General features: G+C 50.8%; 4 protein-coding genes across 4 annotated transcripts in view; 3 read left to right on the top strand and 1 right to left on the bottom strand.

The window, feature by feature from the left end:
* The window catches only part of LOC126576402 (G1/S-specific cyclin-D2), a 33,238-nt gene extending 18,600 nt beyond the window's left edge, over positions 1–14,638 (top strand). The window contains exon 5 of the mRNA XM_050237662.1: positions 12,802–14,638. Within this exon, the coding sequence (XP_050093619.1) occupies positions 12,802–13,202 (401 nt within the window). The 3' untranslated portion in view covers positions 13,203–14,638. The remainder of the gene's footprint in view (positions 1–12,801) is intronic.
* A 3,891-nt stretch (positions 14,639–18,529) lies between these two features.
* On the top strand, positions 18,530–22,488 carry LOC126575489 (helicase POLQ-like). The gene is made up of 5 exons (XM_050236206.1): positions 18,530–18,904; positions 18,961–21,668; positions 21,730–22,113; positions 22,190–22,324; positions 22,390–22,488. Exons 1-5 carry the CDS (start codon positions 18,604–18,606, stop codon positions 22,459–22,461), a joined length of 3,600 nt encoding a protein of 1,199 aa, XP_050092163.1. The 5' UTR covers positions 18,530–18,603; the 3' UTR covers positions 22,462–22,488.
* Positions 22,489–22,508: 20 nt separating this feature from the next.
* On the bottom strand, positions 22,509–24,725 carry LOC126575493 (probable cytochrome P450 9f2). The gene is made up of 2 exons (XM_050236209.1): positions 24,435–24,725; positions 22,509–24,357 (listed from the first exon to the last, which is right to left on the bottom strand). The coding sequence occupies exons 1-2, from the start codon at positions 24,644–24,646 to the stop codon at positions 22,941–22,943; spliced, it is 1,629 nt and encodes a 542-aa protein (XP_050092166.1). The 5' UTR covers positions 24,647–24,725; the 3' UTR covers positions 22,509–22,940.
* Positions 24,726–26,714: 1,989 nt separating this feature from the next.
* The window catches only part of LOC126575488 (sodium-dependent transporter bedraggled), a 26,806-nt gene continuing 26,020 nt past the window's right edge, over positions 26,715–27,500 (top strand). Inside the window, exon 1 of the mRNA XM_050236205.1 lies at positions 26,715–27,160. The gene's annotated coding sequence lies outside the window, so the exon portion shown is untranslated. The remainder of the gene's footprint in view (positions 27,161–27,500) is intronic.

Genomic DNA, 27,500 nt, shown 5'->3' with positions numbered 1-27,500 from the left:
TTGGGCTGGTTGGTACTTGTTTTTGGTGGATTGTCGCGCACACCACCCCGTCCGAGGTTTCGAGGATTCGCACGCAGAACTAGACGCACGAGAGGGAATTAAATCGCCTGTATGGTTTAGAGACCTCGGGAGAGGAGAAGTACACGATCTACCACCGTCGCGACAAGGACCTCTTTCTGTGGGGAGAAACTCCCGACGAGAGAACAAAGAAAAAAACGGGTTAAACCTTTACGGGGGGAGCGCAGACGAGGAGAAGGAGGTCTTGATGAAGCAAAACCGAGCGCAATTTGCAAAAACGAAGTCGATTTGCACGCAGGAGGTGTCCACCTTAAGAGGGACAAAACGAGGGCGGTGGTGCGCTAGGGAAAAGAGGAGTCGGTTGCTTTATTGTGCAACGACGGAACAGTGCGCTCCTTGCCCGCCATTAGAGCCGAGGCAGGAAAAGGAGACAAGAAAACGGGAGCGAAGGGCACACACTGCTGGCGGTGGAGGGCATAAAACATCTGCTACCTTTTTAATGCTGCCGGTGGTGCTACTCTACTAGTGAGTGCCAGTGAGCTTCGAGAATATCCTTTTTGTGCTCGCTTCAACGCTCATTCCGATGCGTATTGTCGTCGTCGAACCCCTCGCGTTCGTTCGCTCGTTCGTTCGGTCGAGTTAATGGACCTCCACCATACACTCTCTGATATCAAACATCTGCTGCGTTCAAGCGTCCAAGGATGACGGCATTTCCTCGCTTCGAATGTATCGGAATCCTTGCCCCCGGGAATACACGCGGGCTGGTGGGTCAGGTTGCTGCTGCTGCTGCGGGTCCTTTCGTGTACAACGGTTACAACGTTCGAATACTGTTGATCAACGGTGGACTTGTTGAACGCACGCGTGCGCCCCCCAGGTGCAGGTGTTATGACCCTCCCCGCCGAAGGAAGGAGAGAAAGCCACGCAACCTGAACGCCGGACCAGTGTCCTTAATTGACCCGGGTCGTTGGTGTTTGGGTTCGCCTATCGCGACACCTCGATCGCTCAAATTTATGTTAATTTCCGGTGCCCACTGAAGGTGTCAACGGACACAGGATGTGGAGGGTGGTGGTGCAAGCGGCCACGATCCGTCGAAAGTCGTATGGGACCCCCTCGAAGTCCGGCGAGAGAGTCCGGAAGCGCACTTGTAGAAGGGCTGACAGTTCCCTCAAAAGCGCAGTCCAGCATGCATGCATGCCACCACCATAAACGGACAACGGCGCGAGGAGGTCCGCGAGGGTCATTTTCCACGTTTGGGAAGTGCCAGGATTTCCTTTTACGTGAGATGACGCGACGGTCCCCCATCCCGGGTGGGGTTGGAGAGTTGAATTCCATTCGCCGACAGACGGACAGAACTGGCGCCCAGAAACGTTCCCAGAAACGTTAAAAGGAGTACCGAGAGGGAATGGATGGGAGTTTGAAGGAGGAAATATGGTGCTTGCTTGTTGGTCCTGTTGTTGTGTATTTGCTTTCCCCACCGTCGCCACAAGAAAAGAGTCAACGAACCCCCCTCTCGTCGCCATTGGTGGCCACCTTCGCAAGGTGAGATCTTATCGATGCCCCCCCCCCGCCCTCCCTCGTCGTGCGCGTCTATTTGTATGTTTGCTCGCGCTAGCAAAGGTATCAGGAAATGGCCAAGAGAGGGCTCGTGGGATCCATATAGGTGGTCTCTCCACAGGGGGGACCGGGTGGTGCTTGTTGGTTCTCTGCCAAAGAACCATCTGCCTAAAGACGACGTGATTTTTTTTGTTGTAAGGAACACGCAAGAAGAAGTCCCTGTAACTAAACTATTCGTTGACTTCGACCAACACAAGGAGACGATCGTTTACGTCCATTTCCTGCTGGGGCGCGCGCGCGCGCGACGAGATTCACCAGCTGCCAACCCTTGTGTCTGTCTGATATCAGGCTGTTCTTAACGTGAACTAGGGCCAGGATCTCAAGACGAAGACACAACTACGCGCTCCTTCTATCTAGTCCGGAGGGGCCGCCGTTTCTTTCTAACCGGTTTTCCGGTTGACTAAATTTAGCAATTTTCGCAATTCATCCACAATGGTTGTGTACGTCGACGGACGGTCCTTGGGTATGTGCCCCTTTGTGAGAAATCTGGGACATATAACCCGGCCCGAGACCGGTTACCGACTCCTTGGCTTGCTCACTTTGCAAGTTTTTCGTTAATTTATCCTGAAGTCTTTTTGTCCCGTCCCCGCTTCTTCTCCAAACAAGGGACAACCATTCAGGTTCCAGAAAAGTCCGACGACCTGCAACGAGCAGCAGAGCACCGGGGTGAGTATAGGACCCGGAGTTCCCAGACAAAAGAGCGCGCTGCAGCAAAGCAAGTCGATGCACATATCACATATGATATGTAGCCCCCGATGAGTTGTGACCATGGAGGAGGAGAGATCGTCCACGACCTTCTGCGTTGGAGCATTCGATAGCCATCAGCCAAAGGTGGAGGAATTGAAGGCAGGCAGCGCAGTGGTTCGATACTGCTCGATAATGGGAGTCCGAATTAGTTCATCAATTACACTGTCGTCGATGCCTGACCCAGGGAGAGGAGAGGAGAAGGTTGCATATTTCTGCAACATTGTTGCAGCAGCAGCAGGAGAGAGCAGACTGGTACCAGAGTCAACTGGCTCTGTGGTGGCTCTCACCATTACCATATCTCACGGTGGATAATATGCCTCCGATGATGATGATGATGGGTAGGAGGGGGTGAAGCGGCTGATGATGATTGGCGCGAGGACATTACGATTAGTATCGGAATCTGCTTCGGCACATAAATGTCACAACCCATTCCTTCCCGTGCGTCGATCCGGTTGACGTTATATCGTTGTCCCGGTGTCTTGTTTGCGGAAGACGAAAAACTTGTTCTCCCTTTATTCCGTGGGCCACCGTTGTGTGTCCCGTAAACTGTCGCCTTATGCGTCTTCTGTCCCCTCATCAGTGTTGTGTCCTTTCAAATTCGGACGGGGTTCCGACATCCCGCAACAACAACATCACCTAAAGGTGTAATCGGTCGAAAACCGTTACAACAGAATGTGTATTGCTCCGTAGAAGAAGAAGGGATCCGTGGTTGCGCCGAATGATCTGGAGAAATGGTTTTACCCCTTTCCCTCCAACCCTTCTTCAGTCTCCTTGTTGCGATCCCTTGCCTGCCGGGGTTGTTGGTGGGATACCGCACGATCAATAAATTAATTACTCCCCTGGTATTCTCCCAGGATGCCAGCGTGAAAACCCGTGCTGTCCCGAATCTTGTTTTGGGTAATAAAATGTCCAACCACTTACCCGTTTTTCCAGGACGGGACCCAGAACCGGATAGAACCGTGTTGTCCCGTTGAACGATGAGGACACAGGGGTTGATCCTGTTGCTTTCCACTCTCTTTCTCGCTCACTAGTTCGACGTCGTGACAATTCATAAATCTCGCACTTTCGCTTCTTTACCGTGGAAAGTACACGATATATCATGATGTGTGCTGGCTCCCACCGGGGGCTAAGAGGAAGAAGATGATGCAATATTGAGTCTAGGGTGTGTTCCTGCGATTTCTTTCCGATCGAACGGTAGTAGAAATCCTTGCAACAAATACGTAAAGAAGGGACACCACCACCACCACAGGCAATTGGTTGGTTGTGGATGGAGAGAATTAATTTCGGGAAAAGTTATGAACGCGAAGCCGCTAGAAAGAAAGCCAGGGGGAAAGGGACACTCAATCAATTTCCAGTACCAGATTTTGGGCTTTTGGCTCTTCTCGACTTTTTTCTCAAGAGTTCTTCGCGAGGATCGCCTTCCAGTCACACGCCGTTACCCTTGGCTGGCTGGCTGGCTGGCTGGCTGTTGCAGTGTGTGCGATAAATTATTTTCCCCGGTTTTGCTGTTTTTTTTTTTGCGCAAATCGCTCCTTCTGACTTCATTCCCCCACCATGCCCAAAGCGCGTGTCCCAAGACAGACAATAAAATGGAAAGAATTTCTTTCCTTTGCGTGCTTCCTACGGAGGGAGAAAGGAGCTACTGCACCTTGGTCCTTGGTGCAATGTTAATGATAATCCAAAGCCAAATCAATAGGGCGCCTCGCTCGAGCGCGTAGTTGTGGCCGTTATTTCAAATCGCATTTCGATTGGCATTGAGTTGCTGCACAAGGCGCAGACTCTTCAAAGGGAGATGCAACAAAAAAACCTAACTTTCTCTAGTGTTTTTTTTTTTCATCCTCCACCTCTTCTGGCTCACAAGAAGAGGGACTAAGGATCCCTTCTTTTATCCTTGTTCACGAGCAGCAGACAGAGGGCGCGCGTGACGTGACGTGGCTAAGAATGAGGAGAGTTTAATAAGCAACGGACTGAAACTGAGAACTTTCGAATGGGGCGATCCGTTTAAATCTCTCGCTCTCCGTCGCCCGTTAACGTGGCCTCCTCAATAACGAATAAATTAGATTAAAAAACGACTGAACGCGGGGTCTGAGTTGGTTCGCGTTTTTTGCTGCGGTTTAAATCGCAGTAAAAAAAGTGTTTATAAAACTCCTCACACCTGGCCTGCATCTGAGTCTGAGGCTAAGAAGAAAGGTAACGCCAGAGAGCAGCAGCCGCAGCAGCCGCAGCAGCATCCTTCTGTTCCTGGCAGTTGCAGTTTGAGGACGCGAGTTCCTTTGCAACGAATACGACCGCCAAGGAAAAGAAAGAAAGGGGAGGATTGGTGTAATCAGAGCGGACCTGGAATCACAGTTGGTCCGCGTGCAGCTTGCGCCTGTTTTGGGCGTAGTATTGAAAGGCACCGAAAGAAGGCAACCGTCCGCTCGTCCTGGTTTAATTATTTCCGTTTTAAAAAATCACGTTCCTCCCCACGGATCGAATGTCATCGGTGTTGGCACACAATAGGGCACACAATCGAGTACGCACCATCATCACGACGCCAGGCACGGGAGGGGGACATCAGCGCAGGCCAGACATGGCCATGGCATGGCATAGCGTTCCAGACGTTTGCACCTTTCGGCGATCGCTCGGGCGGTTGTCGTCGTCTTGGTTGTCATTCGTCAAAAAGCATGTTTCTGGGCGGGTGTGTAGGGGGGGGGGGGGGCAAAGAGGGGGGACACCAGACTTGACCAGTCCACTAGCGCGGCAACCGGTCAGCCAGCCAGCAATCCGAAGAAGGTCACTTCGTACGTACCTTCTCCTCCTCCTACAGCTCTCCTTCTGTCAAGCAATTACAATTACACACTCCATTTGTTTCTAGTTTTATGCGCGCTCGCACAGAGCATAACACACCATAATATGCTGCTGCGGGTGGTGGCGCATGGTCGATCGGTGATCGTGAGCGAATTGGCGCGCTTTGGTGGTGGCGTCTTGGAGCGCTCTGTTGCCTTGAGAAGCGTGTGCCTGTGACGCAAAACGCGCCCTGCCTGGCAGCCATGACGACGATGGGGGGAGCACGTGCAGACACGTTGTATCCCTTGAAGCACACGCGGCCGGGAGGGGAATTAGCAAAAAGCAGGCTAGCTGACCACCACCACCAGCAACCCAGAACCAGGTTTTTCATTTTCGGTTTGATGTATGCACATAAATAATTAAAGTACCAACAACAAGACCGAGCGCGTCCTAGACCCGAGACAACAGGCATGACACCAGAGCAGCGCGCGCCCTCTTATGGCGAAACCAGGGGGTGGCCGCACTTGGCATTTCCAAGGCCCAAAGACACCGGGCAGACAACACAGAACGGCGCGCACATATCATGGGAAGGAGTCCATTATTCGCTTTTTTTTTTAAGAAGAGAAAGACCGGCCATCTCTTGCCTAGAATAGACCGTAACCGAAGAAGTGGTGATCGTTGTCCTTCGATCGGTCAGTTTGGAGTTAAAGTTTCCATTTCCTGTTACGCATTCATTCACTGTTCCCTTTTCCTGGAAGGATCTCCCGAGCTTTACGCACTCTCTTGTCCGTGGCGGCCTTTTTTCAGGAGAAAAAGGATCAAGTTGTATTCGATATGAAGCCTCTGGTCCAAACAAAGACAACGAAAGAGAGAGAGAAAGATCGTGAATGATCGAGTCCAGCCACAGTTAGTTCCCATGAAGATCCTCGGCAACGATCCCAAAAATCTTATCCTTTGGGCCACCAAAAATCCCATTTCAGTTATGCTAATGAGAATGCACGCCCTCAGTTAATATGGCCGACTTGCGAAAAGGTTTGCGCGAGGGTCCTCTAGACACTAGGACCAGACTCCTCTCCTCTCTTCTCCAGATATTTGTGCACATCGTAAACTGTCATTCGTTCCGCTAATCGAACCCTGCGGATTAGCGGCGGATGCTTTTGCCCTGGTAAAATCCGTCGTGTAACCCTTCTCAAGAGCGATCGCCAATCGCGCGCGCGCGCGCCCGGTTACTCCGTTCAGGATGATGAGAAGCTGTGTGGCCCATGTGGCGAATCCGCTCGAGGGGCCAATATTTACAAATATTATAATTTTTCGCCCCGTGATTGCCAATCTCTCTTTCTCCATCTCCATCATCCTCCGAGACGATGCGAGCGCGCGTGATCGAAGCGGATTGGTATAGGTTGGCGCCATCAGGGGCTGCTGATTGTTGGAAGATTTATATCACCCAAACATACACATCACGCGCTCGGCATTCTTCTCGGGGCAGCAGAGACACACAACCCCTCTATTCAGCTATGCAAAGAGTCTGTCTTTTCGTTCCCTATACCTGCGGCTTGCGTATGACTGACGGTGGCAGCGGTGGGGCTTATTAAAGGTTCTTCGCCGTCGTCGTCTGCGTCTGCGCCTTTTTAAAGGCCGACACCGAAAGGGGTTTTCGATCAGCAGCGCAGCGCGGTCTCGAGGTCTCGATCCGCTCTTCCTAATCATTTATTAGTTTCATGTTTGTTGCCGTGCGGCGGTACCGCCGTTAAAGACGTTAGCCTTCAAGGAAGTGTGAGCGCTCGCGCGTGCGTGCTTGCGATCGTCGCGCACAGACGGAGCCACGGAGAGCTGGGCTGGGTTGTTGCGTAGGGTCTCGAGATGGAAAGAAGGCAAATGCTTTGGGCTGCAAAAAAAAAGGGGTTAAACTAGAGATTTATGGCAGACTGGCATGGCTGGCTAGCTACACCGAAGCCTAAAGAGAGATCGCCTCAACGTTCTCTCTCTCTCTATCTCTCTTGAACCGATCGCACCTTTCATCATAGGCCGGTCGTGTCTTCGGTGCCATGCAAATCACTTGCCTGTGTGGTGCTGCGCTGTGCGGCGTGCGAAATCCGAATCCTAATGCTCCGGCGCCGACAAGGCCGACAGACAGAGAGAGGACCCAGACGGACGGAGTATCCTTCATTTCTGCAAACCTCTCCCCAAAAACGCCGCAATGCTCCGATGTATCGGCATTCAGAGTGGCCTCGGATACGTTAGAAGAACCTAAGAAAAGGGCAAAGAAAAAAAAACGGGAAAACCCGCTCTCGAAGCAAATCCGAAGAGTTGGCTTTGCTCTGCAAAGATGAAGAAGGGACCTCCTTCAGGAACACGGCATAACACGCACACGGAGCAAATTTTGAATTCTGAAGAAGGAAAAACCGTTGCCAGGAGCAGCGAGGTCCTCCTCCTTCTTGTGCAGAAGAAAGAGAAAGAGAGTCCCTTTGCGCTGCTCTGTGCGTTCCTTCGTTCGGTTACGACACTTTCGCGTGAGGTCCTTTCGGTGCAGAGTTTTCTGTGCTGTTTTCAAAGAAGCACAACAAGCAGCATCAAGGAACAGAAGAGGAGAGAGACGCATAGTGGAAAAATACGGACAAACGAATCCCAGCACACCACCGAATGCGATTCGAAACGGAATCCCAAATTTTGCTCGCTCGAATCTTCTTCTGCTGCTGCCGTAACTACCTTTTTTCGGACCTTCGGGGGCCTTCCAACGAAACTGCTGCGCTGCGGATGCTGACTGGCTGGCTGGTTGTTTGTTGGATTCTCCGTCATCTCCTGGATTTGTTTCTTTTATTCTTGGATATCTGCAACGTCGATGCGCATTGTGGTTGGAAGGAGCGTAGCGCAGTATCTATGCGTCCTGCGGTAGGTCTTCCTTCTGCTACTGCTGCGGGGTGTCCAGTTTATACAACACTTAACCCCCGGGCGCAGCAACTTCGAGAACTGCAAGGATTCGCCGAGGAGTGCAGTCCTGTATTAACGTTTTCGCCCCTGCAGCAACCGGGGCGGCAGATGTTTGAGATTGAAGCACCACCTTCAATCGCTCTGCAGGAAGGAAATGAATAATAACAGCTCACGGGCGATCGAGTCGATTTGCACACAGCAGAGAGAGAGAGACCAACGCAAGCCAAGGGGGAAAAAGGACGAACCCCGAGCCGACGGGTGCGATAAGCAGGGGGACGCTTCTTCTAAGGAAAATTCGTAAATTAAACGACAATCCTCTCTCTCTCCTCCTCCTCCTCCACTACCTTCTGCCCGGTTCCGAAGGATCGTCGTCCCTTCTTTGTGTGGATCCAGCGCGCTTAGAGCCCGAGTGCAGTTGGCCGATTACGACTGTTTGATCGTTGATTACACATTCGTCAACGTGTAACTCCCCTGCACACCACACCGTACGCCAGGTGGTGAAGACGTTACACACCAGGCCAGGCTCTCTGTACCAAGGGTGACAAAAGGACTAAGAAAGACGACCGCTGCTGCTGCTGCTGCTGCTCTCTAGCCCTACCGAGAAGAAGGTGGAAGAGGAGCCAAAGGTGTGCCACAAATGATGCAATGGCCAAAGGACGCGACAACCACGCAAGAAGAGGACTGTTACACTTTCTCGAGCTTATCGAACTGGAAAAAAACCGAAGGGGACCCTAGAGCGTCCTCCTCCTCCTCCTCCTTTGGTGTGTCTTCTCTTTGTCCTTTTGAGCCAAGGATTGTGTCTTCAAAACGCTGGGGTGTGTAGTTATGCCATCTGGCGTGCCACGATCATCATCATCGTTTTGATCAATCGTGCAAGATAACCGTTCCGTCTCCTAGGACCCTTCTTTCCATCCCAGGTTTTTTTCCTGCTCTCTGTATTCCCCCCCCTTCCATCTGAACCACCTCGATGCACTTCCGCTCTCGGTACACGGCTTTCCGGGCATTTTTTTCCCTGTTGGGCTGGACGGTTCTTCCGGTTCTACCGGCGGAGCGAATGTGACATTCAGAAGCAACGGCAGCAGCAGAGACCCTTTTTCTTCTTGATCGGCAGAGCGCGATCGTAGCAAATGACACCCATTTGCGCTGCATTTATCTGTCGCTATTTTTTGTGTTTGAAGAAGAAAAAGCAAGAGAGTGTCAGGGAGGGGATCCATGTCGTCCGCTCCCTTGAACCATGACCCTCGCTCGCGCTAGAAGAGAAGACGCGCGTAATGTGTAACCGAGCGCACAAGACGTGCTAGGCCGCTAGGTCAGTAATTAGTGGTGGTGCGCTCTGCAGGCTTTCTAGTTTTAAAAAAAGGGGAGACGCGACACCCAGCGGAAGGAAAGATCCTCTCTGCAGGCGCCGGACAACAACACATCAACTGCGATGCGCGAGGCTTATCTGTCTGTCTTGTTGCTGGTGGTTGACCGAAGAAGCAAGCGGTGCCAATAATTGATTGACAAAATTGGCCAACTTTTGCGCTCCCTCGAGGCGATCGAGGTGCTTTTTAAAGAGAACGCCTAAAGCCATTTCCAGAGTAAGATAATAACTCGCGGGGTCCCGTTCGCCTGTCCGGGGCCGGTGAAACATCCGGCGAGAGGAGAGGCGCACCCCTTCATCGCCTGGTGTGTGCTGTTAAAAACTCCAAAGCAGGTGGTTTTCGGGTACTTCGGAAACGAGAGAGAGAATTAAGGTGGCAGGTGGTAGCAGCGACAGAGATGATCGCTGCAGCCGGCACCGGCACCTTCAGCGCTCCGCGTTTAGGATATGAAGGAGACGATGGACGCAGTTGTAGGATGCAACGTGCGGACGAACGCCGCGGCCCCAAAATGCCAAAACACAAAGTTGGAAAACATAATTCGAACAGAAGAAGAACCCGACAAGGGAAACACACACAGTCCAGTGATCCACGATACGGGACGACGACGACGACGACGACGAAGAGGACGACGACAGGTGCTGTGTATGCGAGTGAGTGCGTGAAGAGAGGAGTCCGTGGCCACCGCTTACCATAAGGCTAAAAACAAAACAAAACAGAACAAAAAAAAACACAACGGGGCGAAGGAAATCGACGATCCGAATGCGTCGGAATGGTGAAATCCTTGATCGCGTTTCGGATCTCTTCGGTGAAGGCGCAAGGTGCATGCACAGTCGTTCGTCGCCGGCATCCATTTGTGGAGTCGTGCGTCTCGTCCTTGTTTTCCATCTTCGCCATGCAAGGAAAAGGATGCGAAGTTGTTTGTAAACAAAGAGTACCAGCAGCAGCACCAGCAGCCAGCCAGCCAGCCACCCGGCCATCATCATCATCACGCCATGCTGCTGCTGGTCTCTGGTCGATGGAGCTAGCCCGCAGGAAAAGGACATTTAAATGCGGTTTTGCGCAAAAACCATGCACCTGGCCCCCAACCCGCGAGAAGGCTCTTGGAGGAGGATGCAGCTGCCGCGAAAGCGATCGCGATCGCCGTTGTTGATGCTGGTCTGTGACTGGTGCTGATCTTTCTCTCTCGTTTGCTGGTCATCAACAGCACGCGCGCGCATCGATCGTCTAGCCAGTTTATGCGCGTTGGCACGCGTGTCTCCGCTCATTACCACACACACCTTGCTTTAATAGAGGCTCCTCCAGTGGCTCACTTGGAGAGTGACTTTTAATATTTTGCGTCATTCGGCGCGTTCCTTTTAAAACGACAGAAGGAAAGCGAAAGATCGATGACGATGGTGGTGGCCCCGATAACCGGATATCATTTAAATGCCTTCGTGCTGCATTCGTGGTGTGGCCGCGCGTATATTATCGCGGCCGGCGCGCGATACAACAGGATAAGATAGCACGTACAAGCTGACGACGACGACGTTTCGAAATCGATCGCAATTTTCGTCGGAATTGACCATATTCTCAGTCTGTGCGCGCGCGCGCGCCCAGCATGACGACAAGGCCGGCGGCGACGGACGACCACGTTTTTCGTTTCGTTCGATGTTTTCATAAACAATCGCTCCAAGGATCATTGGCATAAATGTGTGCCACATTTGCTGCGTAGAACACTGCTGCTCTGGTGGCTGCAGAGGCTGTAGCGTTTCGGTTTTCCCGGGTTTTATTATAGCTTCTCTCCGACTCATAAAGAGGAAGCTTTCTGCTGCGCCACATGTAACTGGATTCGAAGTTTTGCGAAGATCATAAAATATGATGCCAACCAGAGGCTGCCTGCCCTCTTCCTGTTCGTTCGTGTTGCATCGATTGCAATCGATTCTGTTGCTGCTGCTGCTGCTACGGTTCATCTTCAAACAACGCGACGAACACCCTGCAGACCCGCTCACCCATGCGAACGAGTTCGATTTACTGGTTTATGCTCTCTGTCCATGCCCTTTTTGCTGTTGCCATTACTGATGTGCTCTTTCCTTACTTCCAAATATTTATTGGACGATCGCGGGGCTTCACGTTTGTTCTTCGCCCTTTACCGAACCCTAGCTCACGACCTAGCCTTGTTGTATTATTTGGGTTTCTTAATTGCGGCACAAAAGAAAAGACAGCCAGCGGTTGGCTGGTTGTTTTGGGGGGTTTATTAGTTTATAGAGTGTGCCTCTCTGTGTCTGCCTGCGTTTTAGTTCTTCCGGGCCTGCAACCGAAACTGCACGCAATTATTATCAAAAAACCATATACCGAAAAGCAAACAATCGACGGGGAATGATGATGGGGTGTGTGCGCGAGCCTAGGAACGACGAAGGTCAGCAGCAGCGAAAAGGGTGGTGGCCGTGGCCTGTGCGCAATGCGGATGCGACTGCCGCTGTTGCTGTGGCTTATGGCTGCGGATTCGATCGGTTATTTATTTACCCTTTAATTGCCCGTTGAAAAGGGAAGCAACTAGAAAAGCGGGTGAGATATGAGGGGCAACAAAACGTTTGTTGAGGTATTATCACATCGTCGTCAGTGCCCCGAGTTCGTTGCAGTACGATAAGAAGATGAGCCCTCTCTGGTAAGGGTCAGGGGAAGAAAAAGAAGCCACTGGTGCATCGAGGATCGTGCGTATCCTGTGTGCAGCATCTAACAACACGACAGTGTGACTGTGTGCGTCCATGGCTCTCCTCTTTTTTAAGCACATCCGGTTCTTCGGTCCTCGGGCGCGCACAATGCGTTGTTTGCTGAGGTTGTGTTTTGATTTGATCTTGAAAAAATGCTGAAGAGAAGAAGAGATCGTGCAAAGGAAGGAGAAGGTCCCGAGAGGCGTCTAGTAGCGAGAAGAGTGTACTCTGCGGCGCGCCGGCTGTCTTCGGGATGGTTCGGGAAGGATGAAATATGTGCGATCGCGCTGCTGGCTGCTGCTGCAGCGTTGGATTCTGCACAAGCGTCCGATCGACCGTAACATGAGCCTTGAGGTTCGCCTCGAGAGGAAACAGAGGGACCACCACCAGCAACCATCACAACTCGAAATAATGATGAATGCTCTCTCTGTCTCTCCGTCTCCTCCGTTGGTCAGAAGGATTTTGGATGCGTTGCTGCGACCGACGAAATTGCACGGATGAGAAAAGATTGGGACACAGCGAAGGAGCCCGTTTACCTGAAACGAGGTCCTAAGAAAGCAAGCAAGCAGGACGTTAATATTACCTGAAAAACACTCACTCCACCTATCGTGTTCTCCTCACTAATGGTTCTTCTTTTCCGCTCTTTTCTCTCTCTCTCTCCATCGGCACAGAAACCATCTTTATGCAACTGGAACCGTCGCTGCTAGCGGTGGCCTGCATCGCGTCGGCAACGCGAGGACTCAACGTGTCGACCAAGCTCGCCGTCGGCTACGACCTGTGCCGGCTGACGATGCACGATCTGAACAAGATTGATTTCGTGGTGAAAATCATCGAAGAGATTGTGGCCCGCGAGATCGCCGACAAGCAGTGCCAGCAGCAGCAGCAACAGCAACAGCAAGCCGCCCAACAGCACCAGCAGCAGCTGGCGGTGGCGGCTGGCAGCAGTTGCAAGGAGCAGTACCAGCAGGCCCCCCAGAAGCTGTCCTCAGCGACCGCCTCCAGCAATGGTGGCGGTCCGCCCCAACAACAGCAACCGGAAACACCGACCGATGTGCAGTACATCTACTTCTAAGTCGCCGCGCACTCGTTCGCCATCAGGCCACACGAGCGCGCGCACCGCATCCTGCCATCCTCGCCACATCGATCGATCAACCTTCCCGAGAATTTCTGCTTCGTTTGCTTCGATTGAGCCGCAGCAACAGCATCGGCAACAACAAAACACGGTATCGACCCAATTTCGTTAGAAGAGACATACCGTCTCTCTATCGCATGGTACTATCACCACCACCACCCGTTACCTGGAAGTGCCGATCGCCGTCCATCGTCGTCTAACCTACATGCACTCCAAGCACGCGGCGCCCTCGCCGCACATACTCCCTCGAGATGTCTTTAGCGATAACGCAGCAAACCTCAGCCCTTAGCCACGGTTTATATCCCTTTTGTAAATATTCAAACTCCTTTTCCCATCACTTCCGGTAGGGTCGGCGGTGGTAGGTGAGTTAGGATATATTTAGCTTCTTCAAAGGTGTTACCTAACGCACCTATGGAAATGTTAAAGTATTCCTGCCCACCGAATCCGTGACACCCTTCTGGGGAGGGTACACAAAGTATATATGGAGGCGCCCGACAGACCCCCATTCTTCTTTGCCGTTTTACTGCCTCACGATCGGCGTGCGAGAGAGCCGCCGCCACTACCACCACCGCCACCTCCCCGATGTTTGCGCGATAACGAGGCTCTCGCCATCCATGAGAGGTGGAGGCGCGCGCAGTGTGCGACAATGTAAAAAGATAGTTTTGTTAAAGAGTTACACATCGTGCGCGCGGAAGTTGGGTGGCGCATGATGTGGCGATAGCCAGAGAGGGAGAAAGTAAACACATTGCATCGACAGGGTAAGGGGGGACGCGCAACAACTCCATCACCTTAGACACACGCTGCGCTGTGCGCGGTTATAGGGCATTTAAAGGCATCTCGAGCAAGATAAGGGAGAGTGAGCGAAAGAGAGAGAGAGAGAGGGAGTATGTTGCGATCGTGACACCATCACCACCACGACGGACAGTAGTAGTACCCAGAAGGAAGAGCAGCTGATAAGATGTTGGCACTTTTTTCTACTTCTTTCATTGCCTTCCGTTTGGCTTTGATAGCGATGAGGTGTAGAACGAAGGTGAATGATGTCTGGTGGGGTTGTGTTGGTGTGTGGCAGATATCTGTGACGACGAACCATGCAAACGCGAGAAGCGATACGACGTAGGAGGGGGATAGAGAGAGATTGGTGGAAGGAACAAGGGAAGGTGGCACCACGGCTCTTGTCGCGAACTGTAAATATTAGCCGCTATCTCAGCGATAAGTAGTGGAGTGTGGCCTGTGGTGTGTACGTCATCGATCAGCGTGAGCTTTGCTGGCTGATTGGCGGCGTGGCGCAACACAAGCATTCGATTTTTCTTGCTCTTGTTCTCTATTCTTCACTTTTTCATGAAACAAAACAAAAAAGCAACAAGCTTATTCTAGTACGATTGTTGAGTTATCTGTTTTTTTTTTCTCTTTTTTCATTTTTTATACACTATGCGCACCTTCATTTTGCTCTTCATTATTCATACTGTTAACTACCCACCATTCCTGTTTCTACGTTTATTACTTTCTCTACTTCATCCCGCCATCAATTCACTTGGTTGATTTTTTGGTTGATGCACTTGGTTGAATTCAAACAAACAATAAGCAAAAGAAAACTAGAAGTTTTTTCCTGTAAAAAGAAGAGAAAAGAATGAGGAAGGAATGGTACAAGCTAAAGCATAGGTTTAGTAATTTGTTAAGAAAATGCGACAAAACACATGAAAAAGAGAAAATTGGAAGTTGAAAAAAACTAATATAAATCAATGAAATGCAAAAAAACAACAAATGGAAACCAGATACGCTTTTGAGAGGGAGAGAGAGGGTATGGAGATGGGTAAGAAATAGGTCTTATGGGCAACTGTTGTTCATGCCGATACAACCACGAGTAACCGCAGTAGCATTGCCAGAGTAAAAGCCAAGGAGAAGAGCCGGTAGCAGACCAGAGAAAAGCGCCTGTTATAATCGCGTTCTACGGGCACCTTAATCGCACCGTGACCTAGATTTTCTTTTTCATACTCACCTGCTTTCTATTCATTATATTCCCATCGATTCTTTGCGACGAAAAAAGTAAACCAAGCGCCCATACGTCCGTGCACTAAACGACCGCGAAACGATAAGAAAACCCCCGATCATACGACCAGCGTCGTCGTAATCATAGAGCGATAAATGAAGGGTCCCAGTGCGAGTGTGAGGATCGCGGCAAAATGATGCTACTAACGGGCGCGCCACCGAGATATATACAAACAAAAGCTCTGAATGCAACGAAAGCTATACAACGAAGAACGAAGACTAGAAAACGCAAATGCGTCCAACGAAATCATAAAACAAGTCACAAACACACATACTACTGCTGCTACTAATGGGGCGCCGAAGTATTTGCTGCATAACAAGGGCCACTTCACTGGAGAGATGAGACACGCAGCAGATGGGAATTAGAACGCGTTAAGTTTTAGAATGTAACTGTTTTTTTTTTCTTTGCCAAAGATGTAAAACCAGATGTAAGAAGTGGGAAGGGAGGGTATGAAACATAGGAATTGATAGAAAACGGTCGTGCGATTGAGATAGAGAGAGCGAGTGATTAACAGCGAAATGTATGTGTGAAATGAGTGTGTATGTGTGAATGTGTGAATGTGAAGAGATTAATTTAAGAATAAGGAATGGATTTCAGTACACAATTGTACAGAACGATGAATACATTATTGCTAGCACTTGTAAAGAGGACAGTCGTTTAGACAATTAATCGATGATGGTGCATTTGCGAAAGGCTAGAGGGGGGGCGAGGGAAAGGGTAGGGATTGAGGGCCACCTGGGGCCTGGGTAGGGATGCTGCCAAAACTACAAAATACGCTCGAGCGATGCCATTACATCAGAGACACACACAAACTATCCAGTTTAGTTAGCGTACCGATCAATACTTACAAACAGAGGGGCGGTGTGGCAGGGACATACAAACTACTTCATATGATTTGCATTTATTCGTAAACTTCAGCGATAATCCAAGAGTGAATGTCTAGCTAGGAGATAAACAGCAGGGCACAGCAGAACAGGGCATTTGTTTGAAAAGCATTTTCAGGTCCGCCTATCTCGGTCCACACGCAAACCGTCACCATCACCGCCACCAGCTCTTTAGCTTGACGCATTTTTATTAACACCAGGAGAAATAACCGAATAATTGTACATTTAGTTCCAAGTTTTAGGGTATTTGGTTCCGTTCGATCGGGCGCGATCGAACAATAGTTTAGGGCCGAGCGATCTCATTACTTGATGGAAGCGAGTTAAGACTATATACGCGCAAACGTGCGCGTGCAAAAAAGAGTAGGACAGGAAGAGCTATTGCAGGACTTGCATAGAAGCGCACAGTCTGTACATACAGTTATCTAGGATGCATCAGCAACAAAAGCAAGGAGTCATCCTTAGAGAAAGGATCTAGCGCTTAAGGGAGAAAGTAGAGTAGGAGCAGTAGAAGCGTGAACAAATTATTTGGACGGATTGAATTGAAGCTAGCAAGCAAATGGGAGGAAGGTGCGGGGAGGGGAAGAGAAGCTACTTAAGAGGAGGATGGCATGCGCCAGTTTTTGGGATGTTTTCTTATTCAGTTTTTTTTATTGCTCAGCGAAAGCGGAAACGAACGTTTTCGCTCTTTTGCTCGTTGATGAATCCCGTTGAACTTGTTTGTTTGCTTCCCGCTCTTCTCGTTACAGTTCATTTTTGTCCAGCTACCCCATCTTTTTGTTAATCTAGTCTTAATTAAGAGAATTTATAACCTATTTATACGATTGGAGAGAACCGCGACTAAAAAAACACTAGAGCAGCAGCAGCAGCATCAGTAACAACGGCTCGCACGACGTTGCATATTAATACCAAAATTGTCGGCAACACACGCGCTTGCCCCTGGTAGAGGAGGAATAGAGTTGATTGAGAAGCGCGTGTGTTAGCGCTAGAGGAACAGCAGAAGGAGTGAAGTTCCTCGAGAAAAGTGTAAAACAAGGCAAAGACCCCTTACAAGGCAAGATGAGCTGTCTATTTAAAGTCCTTTTCCGCTAGTTAGGGAACAATTCTTAGTAGCTCACATCAGTTGCTGCGCATTTGCAGGACTTGAATAAACGTGAAATTCCTACTAAAACCACACACTACTGGCGCTGGTTGATGGTTACAGCATCTAACATGAGAATGCTAGCGATGCGCGCGAGCACCGTTCGTCATTAGCATTTATGTACGTGAAGTTTGAACCGATTTCTTTATCTAATAGAATACTACATGTAACGGACAGTTTTTTTAGTAGTTTCGTGTACGTGTGTGTCTGCCTGTGCGCGCGCGCACACAGGACACAGGAAAGTTGAACTTGTTTGGTGCGCTCCTCAGAGAGTTTAATGTTAAGTTTACCGTTTAATGCACTTTATTAGCCTATAGCTTAGGAAGCCATGGTTTCGCTCACGCGTACGCGCGCAGCCGAGGAAGGGATCTACTAGATAGGAAAGGAAAAGACACAAGGGAAAACAAGAGGAGGCACCGGAAAGGTTCCGTCCGGGGCCAGCGAACACCGAGGTGTGTGTCCTTCTTTGCCATGAGGCGCAGATTGCGGCTGCGGTTGACTATACACGACCCAGCGGCACCCAACAACAGAAGAGGAAGAAAAAGGAGGAGACCAGGCTTCTCCTCGTGTCGGTTTCATGTCAGCATATTTTTTTTTATTATTACTTCTTTCGTTTGCTCGTAAGTGAAAACAGTGAACAATAAAATGTTTGAAAAAGGAATTCTTTTGGTGGTTTTGTGCGTTTCGTTTTATCGGGGTTATCGAGGGGTGGAGTACGCAATATCGATGAGGATGACCATCCATTGCTCAGTCGTATCCTTGGTCTTCTTTCCTTTATTCTACGTTTCTTGTATTGGAAATCTACATAAAATGATGATTTGCCCGTTGATTTCTCTAGACGCAGCAACTTGCGTGAAGCCAGGCCGCACAAATACCTGATCGAACGAAATCGCCTGATCAGTCGTTCAGAAGGCGGGATATTTGAATTTTATAGCACATTCCGGGCTACAGCTCAGGAGCGGCAGGCTCAGATTTTCATCGTTTTTTCACCGTTTTCCTTCCTGTGTCAGCAAAAAAACACAGGAAGAAACACAGTACCCCGCAGTACCATTCGGAAAACTTGTGAAAAACAGCGGAAAATCGTCGTTGAAAGGGTGCTGGAGCGCGCAACCTTCCACTAGCCATAAATAGATCCATAGCCATAATTATGCTGCACTGGCAAAAAAAAAGCAAGCAACAACAACAACATAAGTTTTAAACTTGCGCATCGAAGAATGCCGTGGAGTTAGTAGCCTTTTTTCGTGTAATTAACCGCTCAATCCGACCACCATCATGTCGCGCGGCTTCCGGGTTCCTGCACAGTTGCCAACGAAACCGCGCAAAGGATTGCTCCCACTGGATCACCGCCCACAACTGCCACCAACGAGTCCCTCCGTGTTCCGGGCGCCGGTTGCGGTGCGCACCGTGAAGCGCAAGGATGATTCGAAAGTGGCGCAACTCATGGAGCTCGACAACACGCTACTCAATGCCGTCGACCTGGAGAACATCGAACAGCAGGCCATCGCCCGGAAACCAGCTTCCCCGAGAAATGAGCCTTCGAAGGCCAAGTTTAAACGATCGCTACCGGCAGGAGGTAAATCGCGTTGGCTCTGTCCACGATCCTGTTCTAATGTATCTCTTTCGCTTTAGCTGAACCGAAGATACTGGCCAGTACGCCTAAACGGCGGAGATCGAGTAACGGTGGGCGCAAGATTTACGTCCTGCAGATGAGCATGGAAGCAGAGGCAGCAGGCGATGCACCACCAGCACCGGCAGCCAGTGATGAGAGCAACGCTGAGAACGATCCTGCACGTGCTGAGTCGTTGTCGAGGTTACGTCGTAGTACAGCGAGCTGCGAGGAAGATGACGACGATGAGGATCTGTTACCGTGCGGTCAGGAAGTAGTCCGTAACAATGAGACGCTCAACACCGATGACATCATACGGGATAAGCTGCGCAAGCTGGGCACCACCCGGATTAACGCAACGCATATAGCCAGCCAGTTAGCTGCCCTGGGCGATGAGGTGTTTGAGGTGTTTACGAATCCTGCCATCTGCTCCCAGTACATGCGGCTCGATCAATCGGTGCTGGAAGAAGGTGAAAACAAAGCGGAACTCATCCGGTCCTCCCAAACCAATGGAGACGATCGAGAGCGGATGGCACGGCGTGTGTCAACCGAGGATGAACCGCCCATACCACACAATCTCTCCGATGAGCAACGGAAGCTGCAGATAAATGCGGTCGAACGGATCTTTGCCGATTGCGAGCGAACGCTGCACGATATGACGAATCTCGATCAGATGGAAGCAGAGACGATAGAGATGGCAGCGGTAGAGGAACGGCCACAACCGCCAGCGCTACCATCAAAGCTGTCCAACACACTGGCGGCCATCGATTGGGATGAAGAGATCCAACAGAACACCGTTAAACCTCGCGTCTCATCGTTCTTCCTCGAGAAGGGTCCGTTCTATGGGTTGCCGTCGTCGGTGCGCCGCATTCTAAAGGATTTCCGCGGTATCGGGGAGCTGTACGATTGGCAACGTGAGTGTCTCGAGCTTCCGGCGATCCAAGAACGCCGTAATCTGATCTACGCCCTACCGACGAGCGGTGGCAAGACGCTGGTAGCGGAGATACTAATGCTCCGCGAGGTGCTGTGCCGGTTGCACAACGTTATCTTCATCGTGCCCTACGTTTCGCTGGCACAGGAGAAGATGATCGCACTTAGTCCCTTCTCGATCGAGCTGCAGTTCCTGCTGGAGGAGTACAGTGGTGGCAAGGGTCAGTGTCCTCCTCGGAAGCGACGCAAGAAAAACACGATCTTCGTGTGTACGATCGAGAAGGCGATGATGCTGATGGACTCGCTGGTCGAGGAATCACGCGCCAACGAGATCGGTATGATCGTGATCGATGAGCTGCACATGATCGGTGAACCACGGCGCGGTGCCTGTCTCGAGATGCTGATCACCAAGGTGCAGGCACTGCGTGCGGGCATTCAGATCGTCGGGATGAGTGCAACGATCGGGAACCTTAACGAGGTCGCCCGTTTCATGCTGGCCGACGTGTACTGCCGGGACTTTCGACCGGTGGAGCTGCAAGAGTATGTGAAATGTGGCGAGGCACTGTACGAGGTACGTGGTCAGCAGGGCCACGGTTCACGAAGCGAGCAAGTTTTCGGCGAGAAGCGATCCCTCCGGTTCGAGGATTACTCGGACGAACTGCGCCGCATCGATCCAGACGGTATCGTGGGCCTGATCCTGCAGGTCATCCCGACCGGTTCCTGTCTGGTGTTTTGTCCGACGAAACGAATGTGCGAGAACCTGTCTGCGATGCTGGCAAAACATCTGCCACCGGCTCTGGCGGAGCATCGGGCAGAGGAGAAGGCAAAGCTGATCAAATCATTAGCCGAAGATGGTTCGGTGGCACCGGTTTTGCCTCAGTCGTTTCGCGTTGGAGTCGCTTACCATCACGCTGGTTTGACGCAGGATGAACGGCGTACCATCGAGGATGCTTTTCGGGCCGGAGTTCTGTCACTGATCGTCTGCACGTCGACACTGGCCGCGGGCGTGAACCTGCCCGCTCAGCGTGTCATCATTCGATCACCGTACATCGGCACCAGCTTCCTAACGCTTAGTCGCTACAAACAGATGGTGGGCCGAGCGGGACGGGCCGGATTCGGCGAGAAGGGTGACTCGATTCTCGTTTGCGCACAGCGTGACATTCCGCAGGTTTGCGAAATGCTCTGCTCACCGATGGATCTCGCGGAATCATCGCTCATGGTGGACGATCGTGTACAGTTTAAATCGTTGCTCCTCAGTGCGATCGGTCTCGGGATCTGTGGGACCCGGGATGCACTGCAAACACTGGCCAGTAGCACACTGCTGAGCCAACAAGCGGAACGCCGTCAGCTTGACCTGCACACGATCACCGATGAAGTGATCGTACAGTTGTACCAAGGCAATGCCATCAAAGCTCGACAAGATAGCTGCCTCCGTAATCCTCCCAACATGATTGTGACGATCAGTATGGCCGAGGCGGAAGAACCGGCACCGGAACTGACATTTGGCGATTCCCACGGAGAGACACCACGGGCGGCGTCGTTCATTCGCGTCCACAAGGATCCGTCACAGCCCGGCAAACTGATCAAAACGATCGAGCGAAACAGTCAGCTGGAGGTAAACCGCCTCGGCAAGGCGGCCATCCGCGGTGGGTTCGATATGGAGAAAGCGGTCCGATACTATGACGAGATGCAGACACTCGGCAAGCGGCTCTGTGTGCTCGATGAGTACGACCTTTTCTATCTGATCCTGCTCGAGGATGGCCGCGAGGTGCACCTGAAAGTAGACGAACTGATCGCACTGGTAAGCGCCGCAGCTTTCTTTCTCTTTCCTTCGATAACACTCGTTCACTTCTGTTTTGCAGATCAATCAAATGACGAGCGAGCAGCAACGTATTGCCGAACGGTACGGCATAGGAAATGTACTGATGACGAAGATCCTCACGAGGCGCGCGATTCCGGATGAGCAGATGCACAAGATGCTTCGCTTCGTCCGGGTGCTGATCGTGCACGAGCTGTGGCGTCAGACGAGCGTACAGGAGGTCGCCCAGCGATATCACGTCAACGCTGGCTCGCTGCAGACCCTGATGAATGGTACGGCTGGGACGGCCTACAGTTTGTTGCGAATGTGCGAAGAGGTACCGGAACTGTGGGCCTTTAAGCATCTACTAACCGGGATCATCGAGCGGTTAACGCACTGTTGTAAGCTCGAGCTGATGCCATTAATGGAGCTTCCTTCGGTGAAGCTGGTGAGTCAGCGCCACCGCGTTCATGGTGTCTCATTCGTGATGCATGGTAACAATCCTCGATTTTTTGTCTTTGCAGGGACGTGCAAAGCAGCTGTACCGGGCTGGATTCACAACGCTGGCTTCGATAGCCCGTGCCAAGTCGAAGGAGCTGGTCGAATCGGTCGAACACATGAACTACCGGGCAGCTAATCAGTTGATACTGAGTGCGAAGGTACGCAGACTCTTGACTGGCACAATCTGAGCACTACAGCACCTTTCATCCTCGTCCTTTTACAGGCCAAACTTATGCAGGAAGTTGATGCACTTCGCGAACAGGCGGAAGAGTACCTGTCGCAGCTGAATCGTTAAACGATTCGTGTTCACCGTTGTCGCGCCTTTTCCTGCAAGAAAAGGTCCGGTTGTGCAGCGGTTCGTACTACGGGGAGAAGGAGGAAAGGAGGAAGGTAGGCTAGGCTAAGTAAATGAATTAACCACGACGGTAACTGACGGATCTCTCACCGGATTGTATGTAACTAAACCGAACCTGGTTGTGATGAATTCCATTGGGCAGGGGCATCGTTTGTTAAGGGTGCGAGCAATTGTAATATTTATTTCGTTTATTATTGGTTCCTTCATCCATCTCACGTGGCAATAATCACAATAAACGTTTGTTAATCTAACTAACACAACAAAGACACAACAATACACGGTACACGGACTTGACTTATAATGTAAGCTAAAACTACGGTAAAAAACGATCGCTTGGCGACTCAAAAGTATCTAGCATCATTCACTGGGCTAGAGGCTAGAGGCGATCGATTATATCAATATCAGGGCAGGGAGGATAATCACTTTCGCGGCCGGAACTCGACAAACACACCCTTCTCACTGCGCATCCCGGCGAATCCTTTCGCCAACCGCAACGGTACCTGCGTGTTGGCCGTTCGCTCGAACGAGAACGCCAACAGCATGTAGTAGATGATGGCCTTAACCTCCATCAGCGCGAACCGCGAACCGATGCAGTTCCGCGGCCCAATCCCAAACGGTAGATAGGTGGAAGGATTGATTTTGTGTTTGTTCTCCTCGCTGAACCGCTCCGGATCGAACTTGGTCGGATTGGGGTAGTACTGTGGGTCCATGTGTAGACCGGCGATCGGTATGAACACGGTCGTACCCTTATCGATTGTGTACCGCGTTCCCGCACCATCATCGACCACGTAATCCTTTACACACTCCCGATCGGTGGATGGTGCCGGTGACCACATACGCAACGACTCCGACACCACCATGTCCATGTAGCGCATCTTATTGACGGCATCGTACGTGAGTGGGCCACCGTTGAGGGAGTTCTTCGTTTCGACGATCTCCTCGTACAGTTTCCGCTGTACGTCCTGATTGACGGTGAGCTCATACGAGAGGAAGGTCAAACAGGTCGAAACGGTATCGAAACCGGCGAGGAAAAAGATCAGACACTGTGCAATCATCTCCATCTCCGTCATGGGCGTCACCTTCTCACCGTTGGCCACCATACGCCCGATTTCCGATTCCACGACCGTCGCAAATCCGGTTGCCGTTTCACCTTCCTTTTCCTGCTCCTGGTACTTGAGGGCACCCTTGCGGGCCTGCATCAGCAGATGCACCATGTCCGGACGCACGATTCCGTGCGCATCCCGCGTACGCACCGTATCACGGATGATCTCGGTGAAGTAGCGGTTCTGCTCACGATCAAACAGATCCAGCCCGAGCCGATCCATCAGCTTGGGAACAAGCCGCAGTCCGAACAACTTCAGCAGCACGATCGGTCGATTGAACGCCATCATCTTTTTCCCGTTGGTGTAGAAATCATTATCGGTATTGCGCAGCGAATCCACCTTAATGCCGAACGCACACGTGGCAATCACATCGTTGGCAAAGCGCGTAAAAACATCCTTCATCTCGTGCTCCTGCGGGCCTCCCTTGGTGCGAACTTCACCTTCGTAGTGCTTCACCATATTCACGCTACACTCGACGATCAGCTCAAACATCTGCCGCATCTTGCTCCCTGTGAAGGCCGGGCTAAGGGTAGCGCGCATATCGCGCCACTTTTGATCCTGCAACCCGATCAGCGTCTTGCCGAACAGAGCTCCCGAATTAGGATCATCGGACGCCCCGAATGCCTGCCGGTGGTTGACGAAGTAATCAAAGTCCTTCACGCCGATGCGCTTAATAAGCTCCGGGTCGCGCACGAAGAAGACGGGCGTAGTCAAATCGAACATTCCCAGCACCCTGGAGTGAAGGAAAGAAATACGCTCGATTAGGTGGCTGCCGCAAATCTCCTCGCTGTCGCCAAATCCCGCACTTACTTCACCGACGGGAACTTGTTGTAAATGTCCACGATAAACCCGCTGAAGGACGTTTTCTTAAGGAACAGACTCCGCGAGCTACCGAACAATGGTTCAACCGCTAGCGAAGGGATCGGTTTGTCGTGAAAGTATTTGTTGTTGCGGGTAAGATAGTAATACAAGCCCCCCAGGATCCCTATCAGGGACACCAGGTACACCAGATCGATCTCCATCGTCGAGTACTAAGGGATTGACTTTTTTTTTTGCGTGAAAACTACTGAAAGGAAACTCTTCTGGAACACGTGTCGCCGGTTCACCGAACACTGAAACCGGTACGCGATTGTGCGAGGCTTTTTATACCGCTCGAAATATCACCCTGGTGTTGGTGTTTTTGTTGCTTCCACCTGATTAGATAGCTATTGATGCGGGGGGGGTTTCGCGGTGGGCAACTGGAAAGAGGAAGAAGTATTGCAGATTGGATGGGATGTACACCGTGACAAGGCGTTTTTTGGCGACGCGCCCCACGCTCCGCGACTGTTTGTTCTGGAAGGGAAGGGTGTTAGAACATCAGCATTTGCGCGACGGCTTGATTGTGTCGCGCTTGCAGAGCGTGTGTTGTGGCTGCGTGTTGATGCCCAGCAGCTTATAGCGGACTTATAGGCCCTTGATAGTCGAAATGGTTTCATCCAGCGATTGGCACGCGCGATAAATTTAGATAAACTGCGGCCAGATTTGTGCCTTTCGCCAAAGAACAAAGCCATTATCTATCGAGGAAGAGACGCAGTTTAGGATCTAATTGGATTAGGAAAAAAGTAGGTTGGCTTGATAAAATTCCATTTTGAAAGCATGTGCGGCATCTGATTGGCGAACGCGCATCACGTGTACATGATTCAGCCGAAACGGGCTTTGTTTCGCACGTATCAGCAAGTGCACTGATACATCGAATGGTACACAGTTTCTTATCATGCTGCCTGTTCCGTGAATGAGCATATGATATACCCAATTTGGGCATCGTTCAAATCGCTGCCAACGGTAGCACCTAGGGGGACACGCAGTACTGCGAGCACGTTAATTATCTACTGCTGTCTCATCGCGACGAGGCTGATTAAATTGAAAGAGTCTTGGAAAACTCGTTGCCTTCAGTAGGAACCAATATGATCGTGAATTTTTAAAAAAGAAAATTAAGTAGCAAATATTTACTGTTTTATTCACCTGCAACAGTATTTGTATTTTGTCGATTCGTACGTACAGGTTTCTGGCGTACGTTAAAAAAAAGATCGAACGAAAAAAGAAGGGGTAAATATTCTATGTGCAGAACGTTGAGAGCTCCATGTGGTCAGGAGAAGAGCTCTCCAACAAACAACGATCAAAGGAGTCTACAACAATGCTCCGATCTCTTTGCGTGATTTGGCAAAAAAAAAAACCGGAGACGAACCCACATCTCAGGTCGTCGAATTTTATTACGAGAAGGATTAAGGTCGTATCATGTCAGCAAACACCTGAATAAGACACCTGAACAATATTTATAGCCAAAAACACGCATGGTTGGAAGCTGTTTGAACTCTTGCTGATCAAGTTTCAAGGATGAATTTGCTGGCCGATGCAAGAATGAAAAATGTATTATTGCCCATTACCAGATAACATTTTTAATCTAATCAGAAACTGTAGAATGTGTGGAAAGAAGCGCGAGTGGCTGCAATCCTCAAATGTAGTCCCAAAGGACTTGTGCAGTTCTGACCTGACTTAGCTGCCAGTTTAGGTTTTTACTAAAGGACTCCCTTGGGGAATTAAACCCATAAGTCGCCGGCTGTCGAAAGGATACGCTGCAAATATCGTATCTATACAGGAAAACTGGAGATTTCTATTAAACTAGATTAACTTTATTCATAACTACGTCTTTTTATCCCAAAATGAGAGGTTGGGTTTGAAATTTACGCTAAAAATGTAAAAAAAATCTCACGCTCTGAGCAAAAGTGACCACGTGTAGGCGCCGTTTTACTGCTTGAAATCATGCCTCGTCGAGTGGTTTGAAAACCACAGTTCGCGGTCGCACAAGCGAGGTAACGCGGTCGACTCTCGACACGTACCCAACCAGCCCATTCCATTAATTATGCTACCACTCTGGTGTGTCTGTATGTGTGCGCGTTATGCTTCCTCATTCTTACGCACTCGAAACCAACAAACACAGGCGCACACGACCGCCCCCACCCATCCTCCCTCGTGGAACGAAGCGGTGGAGATGCGAGGTGGTCACCCCACTGCCAGGCGCCCGGGAGTTTTGTGTGAGCCGCCGTGCAGGAAGCAACAGCCTACGACCGTGTCGCTGCGCGATCGACTGCCGTGCGCGATCGGTTGGAGTTGGTGGTGGTGTGCCGTCGGTCCCGCGATCGTCTTCGAGTTGTCAACGACCTTTACGCAGCGTGCGCGAGATATCCACGGTTCGGTCTCGTGCAGCTAGAACACCGTCGCGACGTCGCTGTGAAGTGCGAAGTGTAGGTGACCCGGAGGTGCAAAGTTTGTCTTTCGACTTAAGTCAGTGTTCTAAAGAGTGATCGTGAATCGCTGCTTGTATAGCTCGTGCTCGAGGATCGACAAGATCCCATCATTATTGCCCTTATTGAGTGAAGTTCTGGCCGTTGTTTTTTGTCATTGCCGTGAGCAAGTTCCTGAGCGAGATCAGAGGAACACACTTTCAGTAACGGGATCGTCGGTTCGACCGGGGGCTGCAGATGGTTTTAGGACAGTTGGTAAGTTGGCTCGTTGGTCCGTTGACTCGTTGACTCGCTTGGTCAGATGAGAGTCCACCAGGGGATTTAGGTTAAGCGAGTGCGCTCGATCACGATCACCATTCTCTCTCGTCTTCTCTCTGTCTGTGCGTTTTGCACTGAAGAAGGAATCAAATAAACCTCCGAGAAGGAACAGACACCGAGTACCTACTGGAAGGAAGCAAGGGAAACACGGAGCGCCGCGCGCACCATTTTGAACCGGTTTTTGCGCTGGGGCTGCTACCCGAGACCCGTATACGACGCCTCGTCGTCGATCGTGCTATCTTCCAGAATTTCGAGCGAAGAGAGTGAAGGTACCACA

Source organism: Anopheles aquasalis, chromosome 3 (genome assembly GCF_943734665.1).
Source record: "Anopheles aquasalis chromosome 3, idAnoAquaMG_Q_19, whole genome shotgun sequence".
Taxonomy (NCBI): Eukaryota; Metazoa; Arthropoda; class Insecta; order Diptera; family Culicidae; genus Anopheles; species Anopheles aquasalis.
Note: the sequence above shows the minus strand (reverse complement) of the source record. Positions and strands in the feature narration are given on the sequence as shown.